This window comes from Peromyscus leucopus, chromosome 6, assembly GCF_004664715.2.
Source record: "Peromyscus leucopus breed LL Stock chromosome 6, UCI_PerLeu_2.1, whole genome shotgun sequence".
In the NCBI taxonomy this organism is placed as follows: Eukaryota; Metazoa; Chordata; class Mammalia; order Rodentia; family Cricetidae; genus Peromyscus; species Peromyscus leucopus.
This window is the reverse complement of record NC_051068.1, coordinates 16,774,727-16,792,551: the sequence shown is the minus strand read 5'-3', so window position 1 is coordinate 16,792,551 and position 17,825 is coordinate 16,774,727. Positions and strand designations below refer to the sequence as shown.

The window sequence follows — 17,825 nt, the reverse complement described above, 5'->3', positions numbered from 1 at the left end:
GAGTAGAAATAAATGACAACAAAAGGTAGTTTCAGACGGCAGTCATGTGCTGAAACAGGCAGGAATTTTCAAGGAGATCACCATTAAAGAGAAGGCCCTTTTTCTACAGTGGAAGCCTAACTAGGTTCTGTAATGGCAGCAGGTTAAGCCTTCAATTAATGGAAGGATTAGGCAAAGTGATTCCTATCACCCAGAATCAGCTTCATATAAAACCTGCTGCAACTGTAGTCCAGTCTCTGCAAGGTCCATCTCAATTAAGAAGCCAAACTTGTGCTGGCTGTGGAAACAAGAAAGAATCAAAATTTCAGGTCTTGGATTCCTGGTCTGTGGTTTCAGTTTAGCATTCTTACAGTCATCTATGGTTGGCAGAGTCATTGGCCCATTGAGGATCCTGTGAAAGTTTATTGCTTGAAGCTTTGAGCATGAAACCTGGGTTGCATTTGGAGATCACAGGATGTTGAGATACCAAAGCTGTGAGACATCTGCCATGGAGAGCTATATATAAGGAGTAGAAGTAGCCAAAGAGATATAGGAGAATCTGTGAGAGGAAAACATGAGAATATATGGGGGGAAACGGGACACCTAAGCCCTTTGAAAATGAAGCTCCATGTGTCTAAGACAGAACTATAGGATTAGGTGTTTGCCCTACTGATTTTCAGTCTTGCCTTGGTCCAGTCTTCCCTCACTGTGTTCCAGTTCATCTATGGGAATGGGAATGGATATTCTGTGCCAGTGTATGTTGGAAAGATGTAACATGTTTTCTGATTTTACAAGCTAACAGTCAAGTGGTAACCTTAAGTGTCCAAAGAGACCTTGAACATTTGAAAGGGTAGTTTCTGTTGAAGACTATGAGGATCGTTGAAGGTAGACTAAATGCATTTAGATCATGGGGTGACCATAAGCCTATAATGACTTTGGTCAGAATGTATTCATTTGAATTAAAATCTACCCAGATAGGATGATGTATTTGAATACTTGTCTCTCTATAGTGGCTCTCTTTTGGGTGCTTGTGGAATTTTTAGTAGGAGAAGTCTTTCTGAATGAAATTCCTCATTACGGGAAAGATTTGAGTGTCTTTAGCATCAACCCATTTCCTATGCAGCTGTACCCCCAACCCAAGCAACAAGCCCCATAGTGAGCAAGACATCAGACACATACCACAGAACAGCTACACAGACACCTTCCCAGTCACAGCAGACAGTTTCTGATGTTATTAGCATGCTTCTAGGTACAACTCCATCACCACCAAAGTCTACCAACACTGGAATGGGATTGTTTTACTCTCCAGACCTCAGAGAAACAAATAGGATCACGACAACACCTTCAACACCATTAAGCACACGAGAGGATACCATCCCATCATCTGGAACTGGGACACCCACTCTTCCTGAGAAGTCAGCTTTAACTTCACTCTCACTAACACTAGACAAAGTCACTGACACAAACACACCTTTACCCATGACAAGTTTGGCAGTTACAAACACCTCTTCACCAACCACAGCCACCCTGAGGAAAACTGTTCACAGCATAGTCCTGTCTGAGACTCAGGAGAATGACACTGCAACTGTTTCCCCAACCCCAACAACAATGTCCACAATGAGCAAGCCACCAGACCCACACCACAGCACAGTCACACAGACGTCTTCCCAGCCAGCACAGATGGGCTCAAGCACAGGCACTGGTACAGCCCAGTCACCTGTGAATTCCACAGCCCTTGTCCTTAGCTCATGTTCTTTGTGACTGGCTGTCATGTCTTATACCACTGCTATATATGGTATCACTAAATCCTGTAAGACATAGTTGAAACAATTGATATTAAGTGCTAACCTGAGTTTTTGTAACCTGAGTTTTTGTCAATTTTGTTGTTTTTGAAGACAAGGTTTTTCTGTGTAGCCCTGGTTGTCCTGTAAGTAGTTGTATAAACCAGGCTGGCCTGAACTCAGAGATCCAAATTACTCTGGCTTCCATGTCTTATGATTAAATGTGGGCCATCATCCCTGGGATTTTTTGTTTTTATATTATTGCGTGATGGGCCACCAACACTGGAATGGGATCATTTTACTCTCCAGGCCTCAGAGAAACAAATAGGATCATGACAACACCCATACATGTGTACAACAGAAAGTGTGATACTGGGAGGAGTGGACTTTGCTGGATTCTTCCCAGAAGAATCTCTACAAAGATGTGATGCAAGAGACAAGTGTAGGTTTTTGTACATTTCAAGCATATGCTGTTTTGCTGAGCTTCACCAACATCTTGAATTTTGAAATCTGGCAGAGTGTATCATTCTTTTTCCCAGGATGGCAGTAATCATGACATTAAAACTGCCTGAGCCTTCTGAGTCATACAATTGCAGGTGTGTGACATTCTTCCTACCTATTGTATTTATTTTGAATTCTTTTGAATGAATATGCCTCTTTTGCTATATACATGGATATTCACCACATGTGTGCCTGGTTCTCACAGCAATCAGAAGATGGCCTTACAATCCCTGAACTTGTAGTAATGGATAGTTGTAAGCCCCCATGTAAAACTAGCAATTGAGCCCACCTGTTTGCATGACCAGCAAGTACTCTTAAATGCAGAGCCATCTCCACTGTCTATGTTGTTTATTTATGATCCACATTTACATTGCTAATGTTTCCGTCTGTCCATTTATAACTTTAAAGATGCATTCCCTTTTAGTAAGATCTTATTTTTGTTATATATAGTTTAAACTGGTTTCTGGAAAAATAAAACAGAACTGGAATGTATGCATAATTCTTTGTAGAAACTTCCATAAAACTTGTGACTTCTTTCTACCTTTTTTGTACAATTTATTTTTTATGGAGGAGTCAGGGTGATACTAATATGTAACTCTGGCTATCCTGAAAATCACTGCATAGGCCAGGCTGTCATGCAACTCAATTAAATTCACCTGATTTGCCTCCTGCGTGCTAGAATTAAAAGCATGAGCCAATACACCCAGCCTGCCTGTCTTTTTTGTAGTTAGTGATTGTTCATTCAATTTCTCAGATATGTACTTTTATCTGTTTGCTTGCCTCTCTCTTTATGTCTCTTTATAGGCATTTCTATTGCCTATATCCTAGACAAAATGTTTAGAAATGACAGGTGTGAACCTCATTGTTCAGTTTTGAGTTGATGATTAGAACTTCTGTGTCATGGAATAAGTGTGGGGAGCCCCAGAATTATATGAATATATTGTCAAAGAAGTATAAATCAGCATGCTGTCAGTATCACACTTTCTGTTGTACACATGTGGGATATTTTAGACTGCAGTGACCTATGATGATGTGCATATCAACTTCACTTGGGAGGAGTGGACTTTGCTGGATTCTTCCCAGAAGAATCTCTACAAAGATGTGATGCAAGAGACCTACAAGAGCCTCACTGCTATAGGTAAGACTGAATTTTCCATCACATTTAAAATAAGGGGACAACTCTTCCTTGGTTATTGATACTCTTCTGTAATTTCGATTGCAAAAGATGAAGAATAAGGGAATAAATCTGGCATGGTTCTAAGGTTCACTGAAGATAGTAACTTAAATTTTGCACAGTTTCCCATAATATATCATTCATTTTCTGGTACTGTATTTTAGGCTACAGTTGGGAAGACCATAATATTGAAGAACATTGTCAAAGTTCTGGAAGAAATGGAAGGTACTTTTCATGTGCAAGATGATACAAGTGTGCCTAAGGAGAAATTTTAAAGTGTCCTGGAAGTTTTAAACAAAAGCAAGAGTGTAAATAAGCACATTTTAAAGTGAACTAGTGATTCTTAAATTCTCGCAAAACCAAATATCTCAATGTCAGGGAGCTGATATGTGTTTGCAAGACATTTCTCTAAGAAAGAACACAGGGGAACAATATCTTGACTGATATCCCCATTTGAATTACAGCTCCATGATAGCACTGCTGTAGTACAGCCAATCTGTTTAATTTAATGTCACTCAAATATTGTAAAAGGTATACATGTTGAATAGGTGATAAGTATATATCCAAAACGTTCTAATATACAAATAGTTCAGAGTAAACTAGCGTTACTCATATACTTGTTGTGATTTTTATAAGTTTAGTGAGAGGGAGTTTATGACAGTTAAAAAAAGTTGTTGTGGAGAAAACTTAATCCCCATTCTATGAGGAACAGAAAGTCAAGCTGTGTGAATGCAGTGTGGAAACATTTTATTTGTTAGTCTTCCTTTATCAGTATATCATATGTCACTCTGCATACAAGCCATGTGAGTATAGAGATATGGAAGGAAGCAACATAACTCTCTCTGTCACACAGAGCAATTAGAAGATTTGTAGTAGTCCCCACTTGGAGTATAATTTTTGAATGTGATACAAGTTTTAAATTAATTGGTTTTCCAACTTCATTGGTAATACAACAACAAACTCTTGCTGCAGTAAAGCCCTATGATTATTGGAATGTATAAATATGTCTGTTTATCCTGGTTTACTTTACAAATGAAATATTACTCTCACTATTGAAAATTTATGAATGCAATAAGTATGTTAAACCTCTGAGTTCTTCCAGTTCTCTTCAAATATGTGAGGAATCTCATTTAGAAATATGATGCTACAAATGTGGACCCTGTAATAAAGGCTCTTACCATTATAGTACCTTCAAACACACAAAACAACTCTACATGAAGGGGGAGACTATAAGTGTAAACTTTAAGATCTTATTTATCTTAAATATTAGAACAAATTATAATTAGGTCATACAGATATAAATATTCATGAATGTAATGAATGTGATACAGCTTTTACATGTGCCAATTATCTTTACAGATACAAAAATTATCATACTGGAGAAAAAGCCTCTATATTTACTCAGTGTGCAAAAGCCTTTTCATATCACAGTCATCTTCAGAAGCAAGGAAGTATTCATACTGGAGAGAAACCCCATGATTGTATTCAATATCCTGAAGCCTTTGCACACAACAGTAGTCTCCCAATACATAAAGAAACATGTACTGGAAAGAAAACCAATGAAAGTAATCAGTGTGGTAAAGCTTTTCCAAGTCATGATCATCTTCAAATATATAAAAGAACACATACTGGAGAGAAACCCTATGAATGTTCTGAATCTGGTAAAGCCTTTTTATGTGCCAGTAGTCTCCAAAGATACAAAGGAACACATACAAGAGAGAAACCCTATGAATGTAGTCAGTGTGGTAAAGGAACTGCATATGTCAGTAATCTCCAAATACATGAAAGAACACATGCTGGAGAGAAACCCTACAAATGTAATCAATGTGATAAAGCCTTTTCGCAACACAGTCATCTTCAAATTCATGAAAGAACACATTCTGGAGAGAAACCCTACAAATGTAATCAATGTGGTAAAGCCTTTGCACAACACAATGCTCTCCTTATACATAGAAGAACACATTCCGGAGAAAAACCTTACGTATGTAATCAATGTGATAAAGCCTTTTCACAACACAGTCACCTTCAAATGCATGAACGAACACATTCTGGAGAGAAACCCTATGAATGTAATCAATGTGATAAAGCCTTTGCACAACACAATGCTCTCCTAATACATAAAAGAACACATTCTGGAGAGAAACCCTACATATGTTATCAATGTGGTAAAGCCTTTGCATGTGCCAGTAGTCTCCGAATACATGAAAGAACACATTCTGGAGAGAAACCTTACAAATGTAATCAATGTGATAAAGCCTTTTCACAACACAATGCTCTCCAAATACATAAAAGAATACATTCTGGAGAGAAACCCTATAAATGTAATCAATGTGATAAAGCCTTTGCATGTGCCAGTAGTCTTCAAATACATGAAAGAACACATACTGGAGAGAAACCCTACAAATGTAATCAATGTGATAAAGCCTTTTCACAACACAGTCATCTTCATATGCATGAAAGAACACACTCTGGAGAGAAACCCTATAAATGTAATCAATGTGGTAAAGCCTTTTCACAACACAATGCTCTCCTAATACATGAAAGAACACATTCTGGAGAGAAACCCTACAAATGTAATCAATGTCATAAAGTCTTTTCACAACATAGTCATCTTCAAATACATGAAAGAACACATTCTGGAGAAAAACCCTATAAATGTAATCAATGTGGTAAAGCCTTTACATGTGCCAATAGTCTCCGAAGACATGAAAGAACACATTCTGGAGAGAAACCCTACAAATGTAATCATTGTGATAAAGCCTTTTCACAACACAGTCATCTTCACATGCATGAAAGAACACATTCTGGAGAAAAACCTTACAAATGTAATCAATGTGATAAAGACTTTTCATGTGTCAATCATCTCCAAATACATAAAAGAACACATACTGGAGAGAAACCTTATAAATGTAATCAATGTGGTAAAGCCTTTATATGTGCCAATAGTCTCCGAAGACATGAAAGAACACATTCTGGAGAGAAACCCTACAAATGTAATCAATGTGATAAAGCCTTTTCACAACACAGTCATCTTCAGATGCATGAAAGGACACACTCTGGAGAGAAACCCTACAAATGTAATCAATGTGGTAAAGCCTTTTCACAACACAGTTATCTTCAGATGCATGAAAGAACACACTCTGGAGAGAAACACTACAAATGTAATAAATGTGGTAAAGACTTTTCATGTGTCAGTCATCTCCAAATACACGAAAGAACACATACTGGAGAGAAACCCTACAAATGCAACCAATGTGATAAATCCTTTACACGAAACAGTAATCTTCAGATGCATGAAAGAACACATTCTGGAGAGAAACCCTACAAATGTAATCAATGTGGTAAAGCCTTTGTATGTGCCAATAGTCTCCGAAGACATGAAAGAACACATACTGGAGAGAAACCTTACAAATGTAATCAATGTGAGAAAGGCTTTTCACAACACAGTGCTCTCCAAACACATAGAAGAACACATACTGGAGAGAAACCCTACAAATGTAATCAATGTGATAAAGACTTTTCAAGACACAGTCATCTCCAAATACATGAAAGACTACATTCTGGAGAGAAACCCTACAAATGTAATCAATGTGGTAAAGCCTTTTCACAACACAGTAATCTTCAAATGCATGAAAGAACACATTGCTAGAGAGAAACCATCCAAATGTAATCAGTGTGGTAAGGACTTTTCACTACACAATAATCTCTGAAGACATAAAAGAACACACTACTGGAGAGAAACTTTATAAATGCAATCAGTGTGATAAAGGCTTTGTTGTGCCCATGTTGCAAGACCCCCAAGCAAGACCACCAGAGAGCCAATATCTGATGCAAGTACAAAAAGGTTTGTTGATAGTAAGCAAGCCCAGGCTTGCTCCTTGTCCAACACCCTGCCTATGCAGGTGAAGAAGTAAGGCCCTGAGCTCTCAGAGTGAGGGGTTTTTAAAGGAAAAGACCACAAGCTTGGGGGTACAAGCCTTTGCATTTCAGTCATACTTCAGTTAACAGGAACATTTAGCCAAGAGAAGAACTACAGAAGACAAAATATCTTTGGAGACTTTCCCAGTACTATTGGAGACTTTGATGAATTAAGCCTTTGTTTTAGCTATTTCTTGGCCAGCAGCCTACCCACCCTGGGGAGTTGGGATTCACCTTGACCAGAGTCTTAGCTTGGTATTTATGTCCCTGGAACTTGGTTCAGCTTTTGTCTTAGTATTGCTAGAATGAAGTTTTCTTTAAAATGGAATTTGACTTGCTATCTCAGCTTTCACAACATGGTAATCTTCAAATGCATGAGAAACACATTCTGGAGAGAGATCCTATGTATGTAATCAATGTGGTAAAGCCTTTGCATGAATCAGCAGTCGTTGAAATCATGAGAAATCATACTACAGGGAAAGCCTATAAATGTAATGAGTGTACACTTTATGTTAATGTTTATATAAGAGTAAAACTTTTAGTGTGTAATTGGTTTTTTAAAGACTTTTCATTTTACAGTGGTCTTTAAGGGCCTGAAAAACTAATACTGAAGGAAATCTTGTTATAAAGGATTTGATAAGTTCTTTCCCAGTCTTGATTCTGTTACACAAAATTATGCTGGAGAAAAAAAACTGACAAGTTTCACCAATCTCTTCAAGCATTATGATGTCCCTCTTTGTTTTGTTTGCACTTGTAAGTTCATATGGACAAAAGACATGAATTTAAATAATGAGGTAATCCCTTTATATTCCACAGTTCTCTTTATTACATGAAATACATATCCAGTTGTAAAACTTAATGTATGTGTATTAGTGCCTTTTCTGTTGCTGTGATAGAGCATTATGTCTAAGTCAACTCATGAGTGAGCCCTTGGTTGCAGAGCGATACAGGATCACCATGAAAGTGGCATGGCAACAAGTGTCAAACATGGCAGCTAAAGCAGAAAATTAAAAACTCACATCTTCCACCTGCAGCATGAATGTGAAAGTGGGAACTGGAAATAGTGTGTGAATGTGAACTCACATGCTCACTCCCAGGGACTTATTTCTTCCATCAGGGCACACATTACCTAAATATTCTCAAATGATACCACCAACTGAGAAAGAATGATTTCTCTGACTACAAACCTACATGCTTGCTCTGCTTGCTTTCTGTTACATAAATCAGTTCATGGTGAAGAAAAACTCTGTAAATAAGCCTTTTGATGCTTCAGCACCTGGGTTACAGTAATAAATGCTTACAAGGGAAAAAATTCTTGAGTGAAAATCTGATTATTAAAACACTTGTTTTAATTTTAATTATGTGATGTCAGTGTGTCTTTGTGTGGGTATATGCTTTCTGGTTCCTAAGAAATTTAGACCCTTGGATCTTCTTTTAGCAGGAATTACAGGAAGTTGTCAAAAACCTGACCTTCATCTTGGGAATCAACTTCTCTTAACTGCTTGGCTGTGTCTCTCACCCTGCAAGTATTTTAAAACCTTCATATATCATCTTGATGTCAGAAAATAGGAAATAATTCATACAAGAGAAAAATCCGATTCAGGTAAAAGGATTGGTAAAGACTTTAGGCATCATAGTTGTCTTCAGTTTCAAGAAAAAAAATCTTGCTTCATCTCTTTTTCATCATAGCCTAGAAAAAAGTAAATAATATTTGCCATGTTCACTCAAGATAGATAGTGGAGATCACTGCATTGTGGTTTCTATTTTGCACCATTTGAGGTAGATACTAAAGTGTGTTGTATGTGTGGCAAATCCATTTAGTAAAGTTTATATTTTTGTCCTTATATTCTTTCTTTGACTCCTGTTCATCGTCTGTTGTGTTTTCACTTAGTAATAGGTATTTTTCTGCTATAATGTATAAAATGGGATGCCCATCATCTAAGTGGTCCATTGTTTATTTAAATATCAGGCAGTGTGTGGTCATACTTTTCAAGTAAGTGTATCTATGAAAGGGTGGTGAGTTGTTTTTTCCTGGTTTTGTTTTTCATATTTGCACAAATTTCATTGAAATGGTGTTTATTATCCAGCTTGGCTTCAATTTCAGGGATTTTAGTCAGGGATACATTTGAACTCATGATCCTTATGTGTTACCCTACTGGGTACACGTCCAAGTATAAATAATGTACCCCCGATGTATGCTGTTTTATTAGCATATTTAAACATATGTTAATGTTAAAATGCTTAATAGAAGAAAACATAAGAAACATTAAATATCTCATGTGTCCAAAGCTTCATTTTCATATATCTGGTAGAGATGTAATAATGTAGGATAACCAGCAATCAACTGTATATTTCACAAGCTAGCTTGATGTGCTAGGGATATGTGTATATTATTTGAAGTTCCATGTTTCTTCATGTCCCCATTATTCATCCTTTTGGCACTTCAAATTGAAGTACTGCATTCTAAGGGTATTATACAGAGATGCCAGATAATGTAATGGCAATGAAATTTATTTAAAATAAAATTCCGTTTTTTAATTTTTTTTGTTTTTGTGTGTGTGTGTGTGTGTATTAGGATTTATGGTTTGGGGGCCATGGCACATATGTGGAGACTAGGAGACAACTGTGTGGCGTGTTCTTTTTTTCTTATACATATGGTGATCAAGATGAATTAGCCAGTCTCACACACCACAGACATTTCCCACTGAGATGTATTACTGATTCTCAAATAAGATTATTTGAAACATTATATCATTAAAAAAGTGTCTTCTTTTCAGATTGTAAACATACTTTCATCCAAGGATCATGGAAATCAGGACAATTTGAATAATAAATCCTATTTGCAAATGAAAATTATATACTGCTATCACTTTCTTTTGGAATGTGTTAGTTTATTCTGAAGTCTAAACACTTTTTCATAACACTTTCTCAGAACCAAACATGAATGCCAGAGAATTGTTTCAGTTGAAAAAGTGGGTTGCTCCTTAGCCTGATGACCTGAATTCAATCTCTAAGAAACCTATAATACTTCTAGAAATTTTTCTTTTATATCTAAACTTGGGCTGTGGCATATTCACACTCCCACAACAGCTCATACATGAGGTGACTTGCAGCCAAACAACACTATGGGTTTCATCTCTAAAACTCATAAAAGAGAAGTAGATAATAGACACATTTAAGTACAATGTCCTCTCATTGCCACATATACAACAAGCACAGGTAAAAACACACAAATTAAGCATTTTTAATGGATAAAATTAACAAAGTGAAGAAAATAACCCAATTATTGAGAACAAGTGGAACGATTTGACAGTTTAAATTATTACTATACAATTTCAAGAAGTATTACTGTTCACCAAAACATTCCTAGCTCTTTGTTTTCTAAACTCTTATTTTATCCTTTAATTCTCTGATTCAAAGATAGGCGATTTAAAAACATATTTCAGCTTGGCTTAGAGATGCATGCCTATAACCACAGCTCTTGGGAGACAGTCACAGGCCAATCTCTCTGAGTTTGAGATCAGATTATTTCACATAATGGGATTCAGGAGAGCCATGGCTGTCTTAATAGCAGTAAGGTGAGAATGGCTGATCCTAAATTCATCTTTACCTCAGCCCTGATAATCCAGAAGAAATAAAAGAATGATAGCATCAGAAATTAACAGACTTTGGTGCCTAAAATGTTTCTGAACCTAAATTTGTAGTAGAATATTATTTTAAGGTGTGATAATTTTGTTTATGTTGCATTTGTTTAACTCTGCCAAGCTGTGTTACTGTGTCTATCTAAAACACCTGATGATCTAATAAAGAACTGAATGGCCAATCAACAAGGCAGGGAAAGGATAGGTGGGGCTAGCAGGCAGAGAGAATATATAGAGGGAGAAATCTGGGAGGAGAGTTTGAGGAGCCAAAGAAGGAGGGGTACTCCAGGGGCCAGCCACCCAGCTACATAGCAAGCCATGGTATGAGAGTAAGATTTACAAAAGTAAGAAATTGAGAAAAGCCTACAGGCAAAAGGTAAATGGGATAATCTAAAGTTTAGCAAAGCTGGCTAGAAACTAAACCAAGTTAAGGCCAGGCATTCATAATTAAGAATAAGCCTCCATGTGTGATTTACTTGGGAGCTCGGTATGGGCCCCCTGAAGAGAATAAAAAACAATGTTACAACAGAAGTCTACACAAAATGCAGGAAGAGTACAAAAATTATTAGGAGAGAAACTGACAACTTATTAAAAAGTGACTGACAGCTTGACCAAAGCAACAAGACTGAGTTCATCTCAAATGTGGTGAATAGGCATCCATGAGATCCCACAAGGACACAGGTTAGGTGTACCATGCTGGAGTTTATGCCTCCTGTGAGGAGAGAAGGAACTTGGAGGCATGAAGACCAACTTGTCTGAATGGCATCATATTCTGCTTCCTTAATGCCTTCAAAAGCTTCAGTTAGTGTCCCTGGGTGATAGTGACTCCAGATGAAATCCAGATTATCAGGAGATCCTGATAGATTCCAGAAAGTTTCTACCATACTAGGTTTCCACATCACCCCCTAAGCACTCCCCTATTGCACTCACCTTTTCTATATTCTCTCCCTCTGTCCCTCTCTTACTTGATATTTTCTGTTCCTGCTCCCAGTCTACCCACAAAATCTATTCTATCTCCTCTTCCCAGGGAGATCCATGCATTCCCTGCCTCTACAGCAATCCTTGTTACTTAGCCTCTCTGAGTCTGGATTGTACTGTGGTTATTTTTTACTTGACAACTAATATCCACTTACAATTGAGTACATATGTTTTTCTATGTGATTCTGGGTTGCCTCACTCAGGATAATAAACAGCTCAAGAAACTAGACATCAACAAACCAAATAATCCAATTATAAATATGGTACATATCTAAACAGAATTCTCAATAGAGGAATCTAAAATGCCTGAGAAACACTTAAGGAAATGTTCAACATCCCTAGCCATCAAGGAAATGTAAATCAAAATTACTTTGGTATTTCACTTTACACCTGTTAGAATGGCTAAGATCAATAACACAAGTGACAGCTCATGTTGGCCAAGATGTGGAACAAGGGGGACTCTCCTCCACTGCTGTTGGGAATGAAACTTGTAAAGACACTAAGGAAATCATCATGGCAGTTCCTCGGATAATTGGGAATCTATCTACCTCAAAACCCAACTATACCACTCTTGGCATATACCCCCCAAATGCTTCTCCATTCTGCCACAAAGACATGTGCTTAACTATGTTCAAAGCTGCTTTATTCATAATAGTCAGGAACTTCTGTATCTGTAAGAGATTGTGTTGATTGATGATTGATGTGGAAAGGTTCTTCCAATGCGTTGGCAATATCTAGGCAAGTTGGCCTGGGATGGATAGGAGAGCTAGCTGAACACAGGACAGTGACAAAGCAAGTGAGAATCCCAGGAACCAATGTTTGCCCATGGTTTTTACCTTCATGTTCTGTTCTAAGCTCCCACAATGATGGATTGTGATTTGACAAAATCAGTTAAATAAACTTACCTAAGATGATTTTTTCTGAGATGATTTTGATGAGAGGATTTAATCACATCAACAGAAAAGCAAGTTAGAACAAAAAATGGAACACCAAAAGTGATTGTGTTGCTGGGAAGAACCTGGGAATGATGTCTTTTAGAGGAATGTAGAAGATATCAGGACTTAAATAGCAGAAGTCATAGAAAGCTTATACAGAGCTCAGTTTATTGCTGAAGAGAACAAAAAGGTGACTGAAAATATGCAAGCCTTAGAAAACCTTACTATTCAAAAGTTACAAGCCTTAGAAAAAAATTATTAAAACAGATAATAGAAATACTCAGAGGAATTTAAAGGTGAACCAACCTCACCACATTATAAAATTAGAGAGGAACAGCCAAAGTTTATCCAACAAGAAATCTTAATTTTTCCAGTCACCATATTGAACAACCATTAAATGACAGGCATACCCAAAGCTATGGAAGTGCTCCCAGGAATCTTGTAGAAATGTTAGATTTGAGGAGATTTAAGGAAGTGGTATTATCATTTGGTATGCATTCATCTTTTGTGAAGCAGATGTTAATTGTCAACTAGTAACAGAATTGTCCTGGAAGACAAGAAAGATTTGATTACAGCAGTATTCGAACCTGGTCCTCAGTTACAGTGGAGGACCTGGTAGACAGATAAGGCTTGGACCACTGAACAATAAAGGAGGGCTAGAGGTATTGAAATAATCCCAAGAACAATTTCTTGGAGAGGGTGATTATACAAACATACAAAGAGACAATCTATATATGATGAAGACATCCTTGCTATATGTCATGCAACTGCTTTGAATGCCTGGAACAGAATTGAAGAAGTCAGAAAGGGAATCGAGTCATTTACTAAAATTACACAGGACCCCAAATAAACCACTGATTTTTTTTTTATAAAGATTGACTTCAGCTGTAAATAGAGTGATACCAAATTCAGAAGCTAGACAAATACTAATTGAATCTTTGGCCTTTGAAATTGCTAATTCACAATGTTTAAGGATAATTAGGCTGTTATATGCAAGATCGGCACCCTTAGAGGAATGGATCTGAGATATAGTCAATATTGAATCTCATAACCATGTTGAGGTTTGTATATGGCAGGTAATTTCCAGAGGTTTGAAGAAAAATCAAAATGTCAGGTGTTTAAATTGTGGCAAACAAGTCACCTAAAAAGGGAATGTAGACAGGTGTTCCTAGAAACAATGTTTTTTTTTTTTTTTAGGAATAATCCTAATAGAAGGCCCCTGACTTCTGGAGTATACAGAAGGTGCAGCAAAGGCTGACATTGGACCAATAAAGGCAGATCAACAAGGGACACACAGGATAACCCTTTGCCATTAGGAAACACCTTGAATGGCCTCTCATGGTCCCCCATGTATACTTTGGTTCAGTCATTCCCTGTCACGATGGGGGAACTCCTCCCCAAAGCAATTAAAGAACCTGATGCCTATTGTAAAACAAAAATATTGCTCTGGATGATAGAAGAGCTTTCGAAGATAAAGCAAAAAATTCAGGAGAAACCATAAAGTGAGAATTTTGACACACTTATATAAATGATCAAAAAGAAAAGCTAAAGGTACGAATAAATGACATTGTAATTAGAGGTCTTGTAGACACAGGAGCAGATGTAACAATAATTTCAACCCAAATCTTGCCGTCCAAATTGGCCTTTGCAGGGGGTAAATGTTCAGCTTTTAGGGACTGGAACTTTATCTCAGGTAAAACAAAGCATGAGATGTGTTGAATGTAAAGTGACAGAAGAACAGAGAGGAAAATTAAAGCTATATGTGGCTAATATAGCAATGAATTTATGGAGACATGATTTGTTACAGCAATGGAATACCCAGATTAACATTCCTCCAATCTCAGAAACAAACCATAAACTAACATATGTTTCTGGAGAAAATATTAAAAGATATTTTAAAGAACAGTCTTTTAGGTTGTACAAAAACAAGGCATGACAGTCCTACCTTTAAAATGGTTGACTGACAAATCTGTCTAGGAGGAACAATGGCCTTTTGACAGCAGAAAAAATACAGGCTGTAAAACAGCTGGTACATGAGCAGTTAAATGGTCAACATATTGAGGGATTGAACAATCCTTAGAATTCTCCTGTATTTGTTATTAAAAAGAAGTCTGGAAAATAGAGAATGGTAAGAGATCTAAGACCTATTAATAAGGTGACTCAGTGAGTGGGCTCTTTATAGCATGGAATTCCCTTACCTTCTCTATTACTGAAAAGATGGTCTATTATACTTATTGATTGAAAAGACTATTTCTTCACTGTGCTTTTACAAGAGAAGCATAAAGAAAAATGACTTTATAGTGCCTAATTATAATAATTTTCTGCCTGTTAAGAGATATCAATGGAAAGGTTCTCCCACAAAGGATGTTTAACAGCCTCACCCCGTGCCAATAGTTTGTAAAACATCCATTAGAAATTCTTTGTGTACAGTTTCCTCAATCAATAATTTAACATTATATGGATGATATTTTACTAGCTGATTCAAGTATAGACACTTTAAAGAAAATGTTTGAGGAAATTTTGTCTTATTGGGGATTACAAATTGCTTCTGAAAAAATACAAAGAGATTTCATTAATTACCTAGAATATAAAATAGCTTTACAAAAAAAAATCAACCCAAAAAGGTACAAATCAGGAGAGGTCAATTGCACACTCCTACTGACTTTCAAAAAATTGCTGGGAGACATTAACTGGCTATGGCCCACAATTGGATTAACAACTCAAGAACTGTACAATTTGTTTCAAGCCTTACAAAATGACAAGGACTTCAATAATCTAAAAAAATTATCACCTGAAGCTGAGAGAGAATTTACTCTGGTAGAAAAGAAATTATAGCATGCACTTGTGGATCATGTGGATCTCAAACTTGATTGCATTCTGGTTATTTTGCCTTCTACATTCCCGTAGAGGAATTTTAATGCAGAAAAAAAGATATCTTAGAATGGATATTTTGCACACAAACAGAGTAAGAAATTAAAGACCTATGTAGCAAAGGTTTCTGACTTTATTCTAAAAGGAAAACTGAGACTTCATCAGTTAGCAAGAATCAACCCAGCAGAAATTTTGTACCTTTTACTAATGCTGAAATTTCCTCTTTATGGGCAGAAAGTGAATATTGGCAGAGATTGCATGGTTTATTTTGTTTGTTTGTTTTTGTTTTTTGCTCTTTTTGAGAGAGAGATTAACAACAAATATCCCAAAAGCAAGAGAATTCAACTTATGAAGAGAACTAACTAGATCCTTCCTCACATTGTATGGGGAACACCAGTTTCTAGATCCACCTTCCTACTTACCATAGTGATACAAACAAATCAGGAAATTTAAAAAAAAAAAGTGGCTCAAAGTCCTTATAATTCTGTTCAAAAGTCAGAATTATATGCTATTCTTGTGGTATTATGAGATTTTCCAGAACCCCTTAATATAGTTGCTAACTCTCAATATGCAAAAAGTGTTATTTTATATGTTGAAACTGATGGACTTATTCCAGATGATACAGAATTGACTTCATTATTTATTCAATTACAAGAAATAATCATAAGTAGAAATCATCCCTTATGTGTTATGTAACACATTTTAGATCCCATATGGGTCTACTAGGCCCTTTAGCACAAGATAATGATGAAATTGAACAATTGTTTATAGGAAGTGTACTAGAAGCCTCAGAATTTCATTAAAAAAAACCCATGTCAATAGCAAAGTTTTGAAAAAGGATTTTTCCATCATTTGGCTACAAGTCACAGAACTTATAAGAAAATGTCCTATTTGTTCCTTGTATAACCAAACTCCCAAAGGGTACTCAAATAAATGAAATTTGGCAAATGAATATGTTTCCTTTTTCAAATTTTGGAAAATTAAAATATTCCACCACACTATAGATACATATTCAGGATTTCAATTGGCAGTGGCTTTGAGTTCTGAAAAGGCTAATTCTGTAATCACACATTTGTTAAAAGTTATGCCATCATGGGGATACCCATACAAATTAAGACTGACAATGTTCTAGAATATGTCTTTAGTAAAATGAAACAGTTTTTGCATAGTACAACATAAAACATATTACAGGTATATCACACAATCCTACAGTGCAAGCAGTTATAGAAAGATCTAAGCATACACTAAAGATATGCCTAATAAATAGAAAGGGGTAAAAACAACCCCAAGAGATAGATTGCATGATGCTTTATTATCTCTGAATTTTCCAAACGCTAATGAGGAAGGAATGACAGCTGTGGAGAGACATTGGGCCATAGAAAACCAACTGAATTAAATCAGGATGTATTGACCTTATAATGGAAAGCAGGATATGTGTTACATTGGGGAAGGGGTTTTACTTTGGTTTCCATACGAGAAAAAAAAAAAAAAAAAAACTATGGATATCATCAAAATTAATAAAGATTTGATTCAAACAGGAGAGACCTCTTGATTAGTAGAGGTGATAGTTCATCAATCAATATGGCAATTCAACCTGTTGAAAGGAAATGCTCATCAAATTAGAGTCAGGAAAGGGTTTTGTGTTTATCTTTTCAGGAAAATAAAAATGACCATCTTAAGGAATTTAAAAACTTTTAGACAAATAAGCATCCAAAGAAGAAGGGAGAACTACCCTGAAAAAAATTACTAAGAACAGGAATAATCTGGACTAATTTTATAATATGCTTTCAACAGGCTGAAATTTCATTATGTTTTGAAATGCTTGTTTTTACTAGTTTCTACAGTCATGCTAACAGGTCATCTTTATGTAGTCTCAACACAATTAAAAATTAAAGTTGGCTTTGGAGTTGGAGTGTGGCTCATTCATTCTCTAACCACAAGCATGATGTTAAAAGAAAATTCATAGTCTCTATCTCATATCAGAAGCACCACCTGGTACGAGACAGAAGAAAGCCAAAATCTAGGGACTATTATTATCAAAAATCTC

The 17,825-nt window shown here is 36.4% G+C and overlaps 2 protein-coding genes across 2 annotated transcripts; both read left to right on the top strand.

The window, feature by feature from the left end:
• Positions 1 to 1,218: 1,218 nt before the first annotated feature.
• LOC114689058 (zinc finger protein 120-like) lies at positions 1,219 to 5,899 on the top strand (the record flags this gene model as incomplete). The annotated part of the gene is made up of 5 exons (XM_037207275.1): positions 1,219 to 1,698; positions 3,273 to 3,399; positions 4,795 to 5,009; positions 5,177 to 5,564; positions 5,649 to 5,899. Coding segments are annotated over exons 1-5 (1,461 nt in total), but the record flags the coding sequence as incomplete, so codon positions are not given.
• A 46-nt stretch (positions 5,900 to 5,945) lies between these two features.
• LOC114689057 (zinc finger protein 844-like) lies at positions 5,946 to 9,895 on the top strand. Its single transcript, XM_028863487.2, has one exon. The coding sequence runs from the start codon at positions 5,973 to 5,975 to the stop codon at positions 7,143 to 7,145; it is 1,173 nt and encodes a 390-aa protein (XP_028719320.1). The 5' UTR covers positions 5,946 to 5,972; the 3' UTR covers positions 7,146 to 9,895.
• The last annotated feature ends 7,930 nt before the right edge of the window (positions 9,896 to 17,825 follow it).